The sequence below is a fragment of the Solea senegalensis genome, linkage group LG9 (genome assembly GCF_019176455.1).
Source record: "Solea senegalensis isolate Sse05_10M linkage group LG9, IFAPA_SoseM_1, whole genome shotgun sequence".
Classification (NCBI taxonomy): Eukaryota; Metazoa; Chordata; class Actinopteri; order Pleuronectiformes; family Soleidae; genus Solea; species Solea senegalensis.
Window position 1 is genome coordinate 7,218,287 of NC_058029.1, and position 13,619 is coordinate 7,231,905.

At 39.6% G+C, this 13,619-nt stretch overlaps 2 protein-coding genes across 2 annotated transcripts; both read left to right on the forward strand.

The window, feature by feature from the left end:
* The first annotated feature begins 485 nt into the window (after positions 1–485).
* On the forward strand, positions 486–5,418 carry popdc3 (popeye domain containing 3). Its single transcript, XM_044033222.1, has 3 exons — positions 486–1,139; positions 2,210–2,318; positions 3,272–5,418. Exons 1-3 carry the CDS (start codon positions 634–636, stop codon positions 3,545–3,547), a joined length of 891 nt encoding a protein of 296 aa, XP_043889157.1. The 5' UTR covers positions 486–633; the 3' UTR covers positions 3,548–5,418.
* Positions 5,419–5,762: 344 nt separating this feature from the next.
* Positions 5,763–12,868, forward strand: bves (blood vessel epicardial substance). Its single transcript, XM_044033306.1, has 8 exons — positions 5,763–5,946; positions 6,386–6,633; positions 8,581–8,705; positions 9,130–9,317; positions 10,884–10,992; positions 11,092–11,259; positions 11,538–11,679; positions 11,798–12,868. The coding sequence occupies exons 2-8, from the start codon at positions 6,408–6,410 to the stop codon at positions 11,923–11,925; spliced, it is 1,086 nt and encodes a 361-aa protein (XP_043889241.1). The 5' UTR covers positions 5,763–5,946; positions 6,386–6,407; the 3' UTR covers positions 11,926–12,868.
* The last annotated feature ends 751 nt before the right edge of the window (positions 12,869–13,619 follow it).

The following is a 13,619-nucleotide window of genomic DNA, read 5'->3' on the forward strand; positions in this document are numbered from 1 at the left end:
ACTTTTACTTGTACTCAAGTAAAATGTATTCAAAATAGTGTTACTTTTACTTGAGTAGAATATTTCAGTACTTTTTGACAACCCCTTACTCTTCAATCTGCACTTTCCCCACCTGAAGAAAGTAGTATTTGAAAATACAACAGAACTATAGTATTTTTATTTTGATACATGCCTGTAGTAATAATAGTAATAATAATGATACTACTACTACTACTACTAATAATAATAATAATAATGATGATAATGATAATAACAATTATTATTATTATTATTACAATAGTAATATGACATACTATATAGAGGGCATATGTTATTTGTTTTATATAACAGGAGACATTATTTGTTACTATTATACAACAGGATAGTTCCATCCGGATATGAAATGTAATTCAAAGATAAACAAATATGAATATGAACTATTATTTTTTCTGTTTCCGGTGCTCGTATCTCTGCTGCTCTCTCGCTGCGCTTACCTCAGTCTGGTGTCAACACTCCACTATCATGACTCCCGTGCGTTCCTCTGCCTTTTTTTGTTCCCTAAGTCAAAGTTGTACGTCAACTGCGTAAGCCGCTGGATGTCTCTACGCCAACTCTGCTGCTAGTTTTCTGTCACTCTTCTTCAGACAGACAGACATGGAGCCTCCGGACTTCGAAGCTATGAACTTTACGGTGGAGCAGGTGTCGTCCACGTACCCGCTGTGTGAGGAGTGGAGGGAGGGCGCGGAGGGCGCCGTCTTCCACCTCGCCAACATCTTCCTCGTCTTCGGCTTCATGGGCGGCAGCGGCTTCTACGGACTCCTCTACCTGTTCACCTTCCTCACTCTGGGCTTCTTCTGCACCACCGTGTGGGCTTGGGCGGACCCCTGCACCACCGACTCGTTCCTGTGGAGTTTCGCGCTCTTCGGCGTCACTTTGGGGCAGGTGCTCCACGTCGCCTACCGCCTGCGGAGCGTCTCCTTCGACACGGACTTCCAGGAGCTTTACCAGTGCATGTTTCAGAAGCTCGGAGTGTCGCTCAGCCTGTTCGGGAAGATCGTGTCCTGCTGCGACGGAGTCGTCCACACTTTAGAAGCGAACCACTGCTTCGCCGTAGAGGGAAAAACCGCCATTGATAAGCTGTCGGTGCTGCTTTCCGGCAGGTGACCCCATCTCACGCTCAACTATAGCAAGTATCTTTGAAGAAGCTTCGTTGTTAAAACAAACTAAAGTTAGTTAACGTTCAGAGTTAAAAGTCCAGTATGTGACGTATGGGAGAGTTAATTGAAATGAGAAAGTCTTTATAAGTTACTAAGGAAACTGCCTTGCTTTGAAGGCCTTGCACCACCACGATTTTACAGCAGCTCAAAAGGATTTTGCTAATACTTGTTGAAAGGAATGATATCGTTTCTGAATTACGAAGGCCACTGTAGTTCCCTTATATGGTAAGGGGATAGGACAAGCAGAGTAATCCTTTGTTTGTTATAGTCTGTGGGGTCACCACTAGATGTCACCAATTCTTGCACACTGCACCTGTATTTACAATAAATTTGAGTGAAAACACTGGCCCCAAAATCAATCTACTAAATCATAATTAAAGTAAGACCAGTTTTATATTTTGTCTTTTTTTTTTACAATTGCATTGGATGATTAATATTGAACTCATCAGTAATGGCTGTTTAGCTCATTATCACTTATTTAAGGTTCATGCATTCTGCTTCTAAGAAACTTTTTCCATCCAAATTTCAGCTTTGTTTTCTGATGATTTGTTTCATGTATTTCAAATTTAGGTTATACATTATTTTTATTTAAAATTGAGTAGGGTCATTGCAAGTAAAAAAGTAAAAAAGAGAGTGAAGGACGTACTGTTGTGAGAAAAGAAACTTGGTTGTAGTTATAGTGAGCATCTTGCATATAGCTCTACACACTCCCTGTGCTGAGAAGCAACAGGAGATACACAGGTGAAAACAAGGCAGTGGGGAACCAGCAAAATGTCTACGTTCAGTCAAATCTGAACATAAAATCACTGATTTTCTTTAAGCACTCTGGTTCAGGAGAGTGAGCAGTTGACAATGTGACACAAACTTGTCTCACAGCAAGATAATGCAAATAAATATGGCGTTGTTAAACACCTAATCACACAACACCAGCAGAGTTTAACATCCTGTGTGAATCATTGTTGCACCGTGTCCCCACTGGGAAGTCAATATCATTTCTGTCCATTCTCCTACAGAGTGCAGGTGACGGTAAATGGAGAGTTTCTGCATTACATCTACCCATTCCAGTTTCTGGATTCACCTGAATGGGACTCTCTCAGACCAGCAGAGGAGGGCATCTTTCAGGTTCTTTTTATACATGTATACACACGTGATTTAAAAAAAAAGAAACCCTTTAACGCTTTGTCAGCAGCATCTCTCAAGATTTACAGACTGTCTCAGAAGTTTTCTGATTTTTCAGCTTTTTAAATGTGAATATTTTCTGGTTTCTTTGCTACATATAACCAAGAAATCATTAAAACTGATTAAATTTGGTTTGTGGACAAAACAAGACATTTGAGGTTTGGGAAACAATGATGAACCCATTTCAACATTTTATGGGCCAAGCAAGTGTACGTATAATGTATATCAGCTAATTAATTTTATGTTTTTACTTTGTAAAATCTGGCTCACCATCAGCCCTAGAAATCCACTGTCAGCTATGGTGTAACTAACAGCATGATGAACAGAGTTTCCCATTAATTATCCTGGCTGTGGCACCGCCACCACAGTCTGATTAATTCTGACACAGTTTCATAATTAACCCAAAAAGTTGTCATAACAAACTAGAGCTATAACTTAAGTGTTCAGCTCCGTTGAGCAGAGATGTGTGTAGTTCTTTGTGCTTGCTTACTCGCGCATAAGCTATCGTGCTCCCTCTGTGTGAGAGTGGTGTGAAGTGTAGTTCTCTCTCACTCTGAGTCTGTGTATCTTTCTCTCAGGGCTCTGTTCACGCATGAGAGTAGACTGTGTGCTCATTGGAGTGAGCATTTTTCTGTCCAAACCCAACCAAGCCCGAGAATAACTGAATGTGTGTGCTCGCTACCTCCCATACCTCCACAAATTCAGTTGAATCTGTGGGAAGCAGTAGAGAGAATGATCATTTTAATTATCGATTAATGTGTAAAGTGTGGTCTGGGCGGTCCATAAAATGTCTGAAAATGTGTTTCCAAAACCTTGAAATGTGGATGTTTTCAAATGTCACACAATCTTTGCCTGAACACACCTTGTCTCTTTATTAAGTGCTCTCTTCTCCACAGGTGACTCTGCGTGCTGATAACCCCTGCCGGTATGTGGCGTGGAGGAGGAAGAAACTGTACCTGCTTTTTGCTAAGCATCGCTACATCGCCAAGATTTTTGCCCTGGTTGTGCGCAATGACATTGCCGAGAAGCTGTACTCCCTGAACGACAGGGCTCTCAACAGGTCCGGCTTCCGCTATGATCTCCGCTTACCAAGTTACTGCCACATGCCAGCGACCGAATTAGAAAAAGCAGGTGTCCTGCAAGCTCCAGTGCAGGGGGGAAGAACCGCCTGATACACACACACACACTCTGCTCCAGGCCTTAAACACTTGGAAGTGACTCAGTGTGTGCAGCAATGTAATGTAAATATAGTTTTATTTAAGTAGGGCAAAGTAAGAGTGAACCATTTAGGGAAAGTAGGTTTCAACTGAACTAATCTCATACTGTATCTGAATATTATCATTAGATCGCAATATATCACATAGTTAGAAGGAACAGGCAGACCTGTCACCAGTCATGCTGAGTCAGTTCAAGAGAATACTCGCAAGGAACTGCTTTGATACATGAGAACAGTTCCTCATAACGGATAGCCTATTAAATCCATAGGCAACACCATGGCAGCCTAATTCTGTAAGTGTGGGAAAGATAGCAGGAGCAGGCTACACTGACAAAATGCAACTGATACATCCCACCCATTCCCTCTGGCCCAAAGTTCCACCCCCCATAACACTGGTAGCTGTTGTCTGTAGTGGAAGTGGGAATTTATCTGTCGTATTTGTTGTGATAGACTGGTAGACAGGTTGGTTTGTGACACACAGATACGACAGCCAGTTGTTTTTAAGCAATGAATCGGTTACTGACTCTTTAAAACTTTTTTTCTCTTTTCATTGTAAATTTGGTTGTAATGTTTTTATGTGATTGAGCTGGAGGCAAACTGCAGAAGTCAGAGGAAGCTTTTTGACATTTGCACCTTGTGAGCAACTTTAATTACAAGGAACGGGTGCCATCCTGAACCGTGGCTTCCAATTCCCTGATACGTTCAAGTTGTACTGTCACTTTTAGTGGCCGTTGTTGCCAAATAACATTTCACCCTCAGAAAGAGAAAGTGTAAATCTGCTAGAATGATGCACTGTTCCCATGACAGACTGAAGACTTTGGTCCCTATTAATTGAGGCTATAAGCGATGACGAGGTCAGATCTTTCATTATTATTTTAATGAAAGATAATTATTATTTTATCTTAATAACAAGATTATTTTAGTCAAGTGTAAACGCATAATATCTAAATCCTGAATTGATCCCCATTGGAAAAATGGGTTTTACAGTTGGCCAAGTACAAAATAAGTATCAAACAAAAAATTGAATCAATAAATGGGATTATAAGCAACGATGGTTAGATAAAATAAAAACAATATGACAAGTACAGTTTTTAAAGCACACATATTAATATAGTATATGCACAAATTGTTTGATAAGTGCAACACAGTATTAAATGAAATGAATATTAATAAACTATAACTTTAATAAATAGTAGATATTACATGTATTGTGTAATAATGCAAATCAGTCTAGTGGCAATAAATCTAAGTGGTGATAATTGGAGTGAGGCTGGTGGGAGCCATCCTGATGACATCGTGGTCACCACTGCTGTTCTACAGTCTGATGGGAGTTGGCAGGAAATGAACGCCTGTAGTGATTAGACAAGTAGACAAGCTTCTGTATCTAGAGTAAAAAAAAAAAAAATCTTATATAGTTTAATTAAAGGCGTCTCCCACTTCATTACTCCTATCTTTTCACTGATTTCCAAAATCAAACTGGAGAATTATATGATTGCTGAACAGGTCAAAGAATGACGTGTCCAAGACATTTATGAAGTTACAACCACTTAAAGAAGTAATTATGACAGTGATTACATTATCTTGTCTGTAAATACCCGAGGAGAGTGTGTGAAAGTTTCTGTGTGTTTGCATTGAAGTAGAAGAGGTAGATGTGTTTGAATTAATTTGGTTATTCAAGGAACTGCTGAATGTATGAAGTGAAACAAACGTGTGTGGCTGTTAAAGATATAATGTGTAATGTGCAATGTTGACAGATCAGATCACTGTAAACAGGCTTAATGTGTGTCAAAAGTAATGTTTTACTGTTGAAATAAATGATTCTATTTATGTGTGTGGATTTTTATCCTCGATGGTCACACAACATGATACCATACAAGTTATTGCTCTCCCTCTCTGTGTTGATCTTATCTTATCTGGCTCTTAAAATATGCAAACATAACATAAAAACTACAAATAAATATGAGAACTGAATATATAGATTACATATTGAAGAATATATGAACAGATATCCAATGAAAAGGGACAGAATACTAGAATAAAATATCAGTATAACGCATAAGTGTATCTGTATAATCTGTGCTCTGTCTCCCCCTGTCGGGGTTGGGATACACTGCAGGCGCACGGCTCTTCCCTTCTTGCCTATTTTAGTCTCTCCGCTGTCAACAGAGCGGAATGTGCGGCGCACATTGTGCAGCCCCGGATCTGAGGAGGGAGCTGGCCGCAGTCACAGCACTGACTCTAGTCTCTCTCTGTCCGAAGCCTGTCTCTCAGTGTCTTTAACCTCTGCGCTGCACACCCGCATTTCACCCGCATTTCACCCGCAACAGCAGCAGCAGCAGCTGGACAAGCGGTGAGGTGAGTACAGAGCCGCTTCTTCTCCTCGGTTACTAAGTTGAAGGATATGCAGAGTACATGCTCACCTATTTTTACACACAAACACACACGGGGGTGGGAGGACTAGTCTTGTTGGGACACTTGTTGACTTCCATTCGTTTGGACATCGTCATCCCTAAAGCTCAACCATAACCAGTTAATGCCTAATCCTAACCTTAACCTAACCACATTCACACAATTTAGCCTTTAACTTAACATAACCAGTTCCTTTAGAAATTAGGTTCTGCCTCATTAGGACCAGGTTTTGGTCTCCATGAGGACTGTGCTGCTTTTACATAATGGATTCACCTGGTTGATTATTTTCTTGATTAATCAAAGTGCTCAGTGTTTCTCCAACCAGGAAATGATGTTGTCCTCAAATGTCTTTTCTTGTTTTAATTCTTTAAAATGATCAAAATAGCTGACCTGAAGAAATCTGAAGGATGTCCACTCCCTCGGAGCAACCCTTCCTCCTCCTCACCACCCTGCCCTCCTTCACTCCATCCACACCGGGATTTGAGGATCTGTCCAATGGCACCACGTGTCAGGAGTGGGAGCAGACCCACCACGTCCTCTTCCATCTGGGGAACCTGTCCCTGCTGCTGGGCCTGGTCATCCCGACCACTGTGGGTCTGCACATGATCCTGCTGCGCCTGATGCTGATGACAGGTCAGTCACATTCCTGAGATCCCTATGCTGTCAGTGCTAATTGTCCTCAAAACGTCTCTGTGTATTAAAGCACCAGCAACACACTACCGTGAGCTTGTTGTGGATTCAAAGTCAAACAATTATAGACAGAAGTGACTGAATAAGCACGGACAGAAGCAAAATGTTTATATGTGTGTCCTTCAATAAATAAGTCACTTAAAAAGATAAACACACACACTTACAAATATGTACACACTGCTCCATGGCTGCTAAAAGGGAGATCAGCTTGTCCAATTTGTGCATAATATTCAAAAGTAAGCTTTCCATTTTCAGTGTAAATATGGTTATTATCAATAGTCATGTATTCTTGTGACCTAATGCAGTGAGAATTTGATCTGTGGGTAATTTGACCAGACAGATATTCTGGTAATTTGACAGTAAAAGCTCTGTTCTGATCTGTTTGCCAAAGACTGCCAACAGTAGAGTGTGAAATGATGTGTCCCAAACATGTCATCTGTTAGGAATCCTATGGCAGCATGATAAACTGCATCGCTACATACGTACTTTTGTAAACTGTCTGGAAATGACTTAGTATTAGCTTTAAACATTATTTGCATTATTTTTTAATAAACCATATTATTGTCATAATAACCAGCCTTTATTAAAACTTCAGCCTGCCATGCACAGAGTCGTAAGAGCAACTCTTCTGCACAGCTGAGAGGCCCTACAAGGCTATGATAGCGGCAGATCAAGGAAGGAGAGAATGGCGGATGGAAAAAGCACTTCCACCATGTTTATGTTCTACTTGGAAGGATCGTGGAGACAGGAAGCAGCAGGATTTATGGGAAACATGGTCATTTATTTATATTAGCCTTCTTGTCTCAGAGGGTTTTACGGAGAGAGAGAGAGAGAGAAAAAAAGAGTAAACAAAACTGCAGACACTAGATTTGTTAAGTAAACTTAAAACATCTTTGGTGAGATAACAACTTTAAGAATTGTATATAATTTACAAAATGAATCAAATATACTTGTAGTAGTTTGGAGAGAAGTTACATAACTTCCAGGCTTTAAAACCATACATGAATACCATACAGTGATATTTTAACTAATACACTCTATAGTGTGGGTCAGATTCCAGTGGTAACAGATTTATTTTGGGTTGCCAAATTAATGTGCAGAATTTCCCTGCCAGTTAGCATCAACATTCAAAAGATTAAGTTTGTCCCAGCTCCTGATGTAAATATAAATGACTCATTGTGGGATCATGAAAAACAACTGTTCATACAATCAGGTGTGTTAGGGGCGAGGTGCTGGACCCCAGAGCAGGCAGGCCAAGACACAGAGTTAACATGAGCAGAGACACAAGCAATAAATAGACACTAAAGTAAGAAGGATCTGCAGGAGAGAGAGCAGGACCTGTGTGCTCCCGCCACAGGTGAACTGATTGCATGCAGAGATGAATGCAGGAGATGTAGGCGGAGATGGAGGCGGAGCATGTACACCTTTCATTATTTTATCTTCAATTTTAGACCAATGAAAATAATTTCACTTAAATTTTACACACTGGACCTGAGAAACACTGGTGTAAAATACAATAATAGTGATAATACTACTATATTTTAATTATACACTGTTTAAAGGTCCAGGCAAAAAACAAACAAAAAGAGATTTATTTCAAATGATGGTAATTTTTTTTTCCTACTTTGTTTATGTTTATATTAGTGAGTGGCAATTAGGGCTGCAACTAATGCACATTTTCATAATCGATTATTTTCTCCATTAATCTTCTGTTAGAACAATGTTGATCATGTTTCAAACCTGGAAATGTTGACATCCTCAAATGTCCACAAACCAAAACCAAACATATTCACATTTAAGAAGCTAAACAAAAATCTCAACTTCAGCTTCGATAATCACTGTTTATCTTCTCCTAAACCCCCCCTGCTGTGTCTTCTTTAACTCTGACAGGTTGCGGTCTCTTCATTTTATGGGCGACTCTGTACCGGTGCAACATGGACGTGATGGTTTGGAATGTGGTGTTTCTGGTGATCAACTTCATGCACCTCTTCTTTCTCCTGTACAAGCGAAGACCTGTGAGTCCTTCATTAACATCCCAGCAGTCACTTCATATTCATGCCGCTCCCTGTTTATTTTTCACTTAATTGCTGATCTGCACGTTGTGGGAAAACAGTGCGTTTATTTTTTCCTGAGGCTCAGGGTTCAGATGTTCTTCACTTTCTCTGCAGGAAGCAGCATTTCCTCCTGAGCTCACTCCTGCTTTATGGTAATGTGATGCAGGTTGTATCATTTCTGCCACTAGGGGAATCAGTATAAGGGCTCTCCAGCAAGCTGATAGAAGCAGACCAGGACTTTTCCTAATGAGACAGGGGACCTGTCCCTCTCCATCACCGCTCCTCACTGAATATTAATCCACAGCAGCATTGTTCAAATTCACTTCTTATCATCGGACTTGCGTGGGGATGATGAGTTTAAAAGTTGTGTCTCTGCTCTTGTCAGATTAAGATCGACAGGGAGCTGCGCTCTGTCTACAAGCGGATGTTTGAGCCCTTGCACGTGAAGGAGTCTCTATTTCAGAGGCTCACGGGTCAGTTCTGCACCATTCAGACTCTGAAGAAAGGTCAGGCCTACGCTGCCGAGGACAAGACGTCCGTGGACGAACGCCTCAGCATTCTGCTCAAAGGAAGGTGTGCAGCTCTTGTTCTTCTCTTACATGATCATCTGGAGAGAGGATCCAAGCATGTGCTTATCAAAATGATAAACAAGATTATAATAAATAGCAAATAGCAGCACTCCAACTTGTTTATTTAAACAAAGCAAACAATCTGAACAGTATCCATTTGTTTGTTAGTTGGGCCTGCAAGTTGATTATACAAAATACAAAAAATAAATTTGTACTAATTTAACATGTAAATGCTCTTGTACACCCCCTCACAACATAATACATGAATACGTTACCAACCCACTCACCACTCATGCTCTTTTATTGTTGCTCACATTATTATTATCCTCTCAATATATAAACTTCACTGGCTGTTTCCTTACTTGTAATTATACTGTACAGAAGGGCTGAACAATTAATGGAAATGTTATCAAAACCGCAATATAGCCTACTGCAATTTTCAAATCGCAGGAGGCGCAATATTTCTTAAAGCCAAAAATGTGTGTGTCATGTTACCTGTCCTGACCTGTACACATCATCTTCTACATATCTTTTGTCCAAATGAAAATGAGAATAACTATGTAGAAATGACCATTCCGTCTCAAATCGCAATTTCGGTAAGTTTAGATATTTAGTCAAAATCATTCAGCCCCTACTGTACAGTGTGTGGTGGAATTTGTTTCAGATGGCTCTTAATTGTGTCTTAAGCTGCACTGCACTATCTGTGTGATTATATTCTGAATTTTAAGTGGAACAGAATATTATATTTTGGTGCTAAATGACTAGACGATAAGGAAATATAATACTTTTTTTGTTTCTGCTTTACGGGGTCACTAATAATACCAATAATCATCTCTCTATGTTTGCCCATGCTCCAGTGAGATTTAAATATCAGTAGTGCGAAGGGGAGATGACAAACTGAATGTGTGCCTTAATGTAATTTGCCAGTATTAGGTACAGGATATTAAATTTGGAAGCGATGAATGCAATTATTATAAAGAAACAAAATTACATAGCTCTCCCCTCGCACAGCAAAGTACAGCAATTCAATCCAACACAGTATCAGCAGTTACATCAGCCCTCACGCATCTACAATATAATGAAAGAAACATTCCAGGATATTTTATGATTATTATTATTATTATTTGTGAATATGAGCTATTTTAGAGGGTTTTTATTTAATTGTGAAATGATTTATGGAAATGATGTAGTAAATGAAGGAGGGAATTTAAGACTTTATAAATCTTCATTTTCAGTTTTTAACCTTTTTTAAAAAGCCTTATGTTCAGGGTGCATTTTGATCGACTCAACAACGATGGGAGTAATTTGGGAGGTGAGCATCACCCAGTGGTCATTAGAGGAACTTCAAATGACCATTAGAGTCTTCAGATTCAGATTCAGTCAACTTCATTGATCCCAGGAGGGCAATTCATTTACACCTTACCCTAATTACATTCAGACAAACAACAATCAATATCAAATATGTCAAGGCATAGATCGACAAAAGAGACAGTTATTGCTCCTTGGGCTTCACCAGTAAACCCCAGCCTTTTCAACTCAAGGCTAAACGTGTACATTTCTTTGATGACAGGATGAAGGTGTCGTACAGAAGCCATTTCCTACACAACATCTACACCAGCTCCTTCATTGACTCTCCAGAGTTCAGGGCCACAGAGATGCACAGAGGAGAGAAGTTCCAGGTAATATAGAATCATAGCTCATACATAAATCATACACCCTGAAAAACAGTTTTTGTTGCTTTTATGATATTTTGATATTGACTGACTATTGATTGACAGGTGACAATTGTTGCAGAGGAGAACTGCAAGTTCTTGTGCTGGTCTCGGGAGAGGCTCACCTACTTCCTGGAGTCAGACACTTTCCTCAATGAGGTGTTCCGCTACCTTATCGGCAAAGACATCACCAATAAACTGTACTCTCTGAACGACCCCACACTCAGTGACAAGGTGGGTCAAACTCTTGCTCTCAGATTTTACTGTAAACTTCACTCACTGGCTGCTTGACATGGTAGCAGGAGTGGCTCAATAATTTGGACAATTATCCATAAACTATAGAAATTGTTGTGCATGAAAATCCCATGTTTCTTTCATTCTCATTCTGATACTTCAGCAGGTGGTTTTGACCATGTCTTCATGCCTAAATGCTTTGAGTTGCTGCCATGTTGGCTCATTAGATATGTGCATTAACAAGCAGGTAAACAGGTGGCATACTGTCTGTTTCCCAGGCAGTGAAGAAGATGGAGCGTCAGCCCACCCTCTGCTCTCAGCTGTCTATGATGCAGATGAGGAACAGCATGGGGAGCACCAACGACACCGATGATGTGCTCAACCAGATCCTACGAGGAGGATCTACTGGTTCATCCCTCCGTAAGTCAAGCGCTTCAATGTGACTGCTAAGACTTATGACCACTTCTTTTGTCTTCTGGGCCAAGCTCATGCATTTCTTTCCACCCCTCAGTGCTGTGATACTTGTGTTTATTTCTAGAAAAATCACCTGCCACCAAGGCATCCAAGATGAACCCAATAGAAGAAAGTATGGAAGATGATGTTTTCAAAGAATCTGCTCCTTCTAAGTCCGCCCGTATGCCCAGCACTTCCACTGAGGAAGTGTAACCTGCAGGTGACAAATGTATATCATCGAATGTATACATGTTATGTCCAGCTTGCCGCGTGACCCTCAAAGGACGAGCAGGATGGATAATGGATGAATGGATATTTACTGTAACAGCCCCGAGCCTGACTGAGAAACGTAATAGCGGGTGTAAAAGATGTTTGTGTGCATCTAGAATGCATGTCGTCACAGCATACTTTGTCTTCCACAGAGCACTGATGAGTTTTTTCCATGCTGTAAAGCATCAGCACATTTCCTGGTCACAGTTATTTTTTATTTTTTTTTTAAAGATTGCATTTATGTGAACAAACAATACTGGTCAGTTTATTATTAGATTTGTTTAAGTTGCATTGGTTTGTTTATTTGACCCAATGACTTGAGAATAGCTGAAACATCAGGATCACCCTCTGGTGGCTGGTAGAAGTATAGGTCATAAACCCAGCCACTTCATAAATTGGTGGAAAATAAAACATTAGAATACAAGATAATTCTAACACATTTCTACTAAACATTGGCTTTGACATTTCTTCCACTTTACATATTAGGATCATTTGTGGGTTAATCATAAATAGTGAAACCTTTCACGTCACATATACAAATTCATATTGTTTATATCAATTTTATGTTCTTCAAATGGTCACAGTATGTGGAAATTACAATTGGTCTCATTATTCTCCATTAGTCATTATTATCAGGGTTCCCACAACTAATTAATAGTTATAAGGTCCTATTAATTCAGATCACAATGAGATTTATTTCTGGAGAATATAACTAGTGAGTCTTTTGTCTGCATTGATGCGTCACTTGTTTTGTGTTCTTTGAATAATGTAACAGAGGTTTTTCCTGAGAAGATATTTTATTTACAGTGTGTTTATGCATTCTTCATAAATGTCTGAACCACAAGCCATTGCACTCTGTGTGTTCAATAAACATTTGGTGTGTGTATGTCCTGTCCTGGCCTGTTTGCTTTTTGATGGTGTGACATTCATATTATATCATTCTTATTATTCTTATTCTTATTATAATATTGATATTTAAGTATTTGATGGAGTGTGATGTCTCCCTGTGGCCAGAGTGTGTTTGTACCATGTATGTTAGGTACACTTACAGGCAATTAAAATTCAAAGAACTTCATTGATCACATTACGATGGATGAATGTGGAGCTTATATGCAAAAAATATACAGAAAATCAAGACACATGGATGGATACATCTATCTATCCTGTCAAAGAAATGAATGTGCATATTAATTCACATTGTATTATTAACGTTGTGTTATATTGTGTCTTGATGTGTGAATCATTGTGGTGTGCTTTTGCTGAACTCTGGACTGTTTTCTGGACTTTTTGTTGTGTACTTTGCTTGTACTTAATTTCACAAATGTTCATTACGTGTGATTATTGTTCTCAAGTCATCTACATTCTTACTGCAGTCTCAATGTATATGATTCTTTCTTAAGCCATATACTGTTTTGACCTGCTCCAGGCTAGCTGTCTACACGCTGTAAACGTTTTTTAAGTGTAAATTCATCTTTAGCCTGTTCCACCGGTCAACATTTCCCATCAATTATCCACTTAATGAGTTAAAACATTAAAACTCACCTCCTTATCCTCACTGTGGTATAAGCAGAACGTTCCTTGAAACTCTGTCTAGAACTCTTCCATCTTTCCATCGAACTACAACAAAGGTTTGTGAC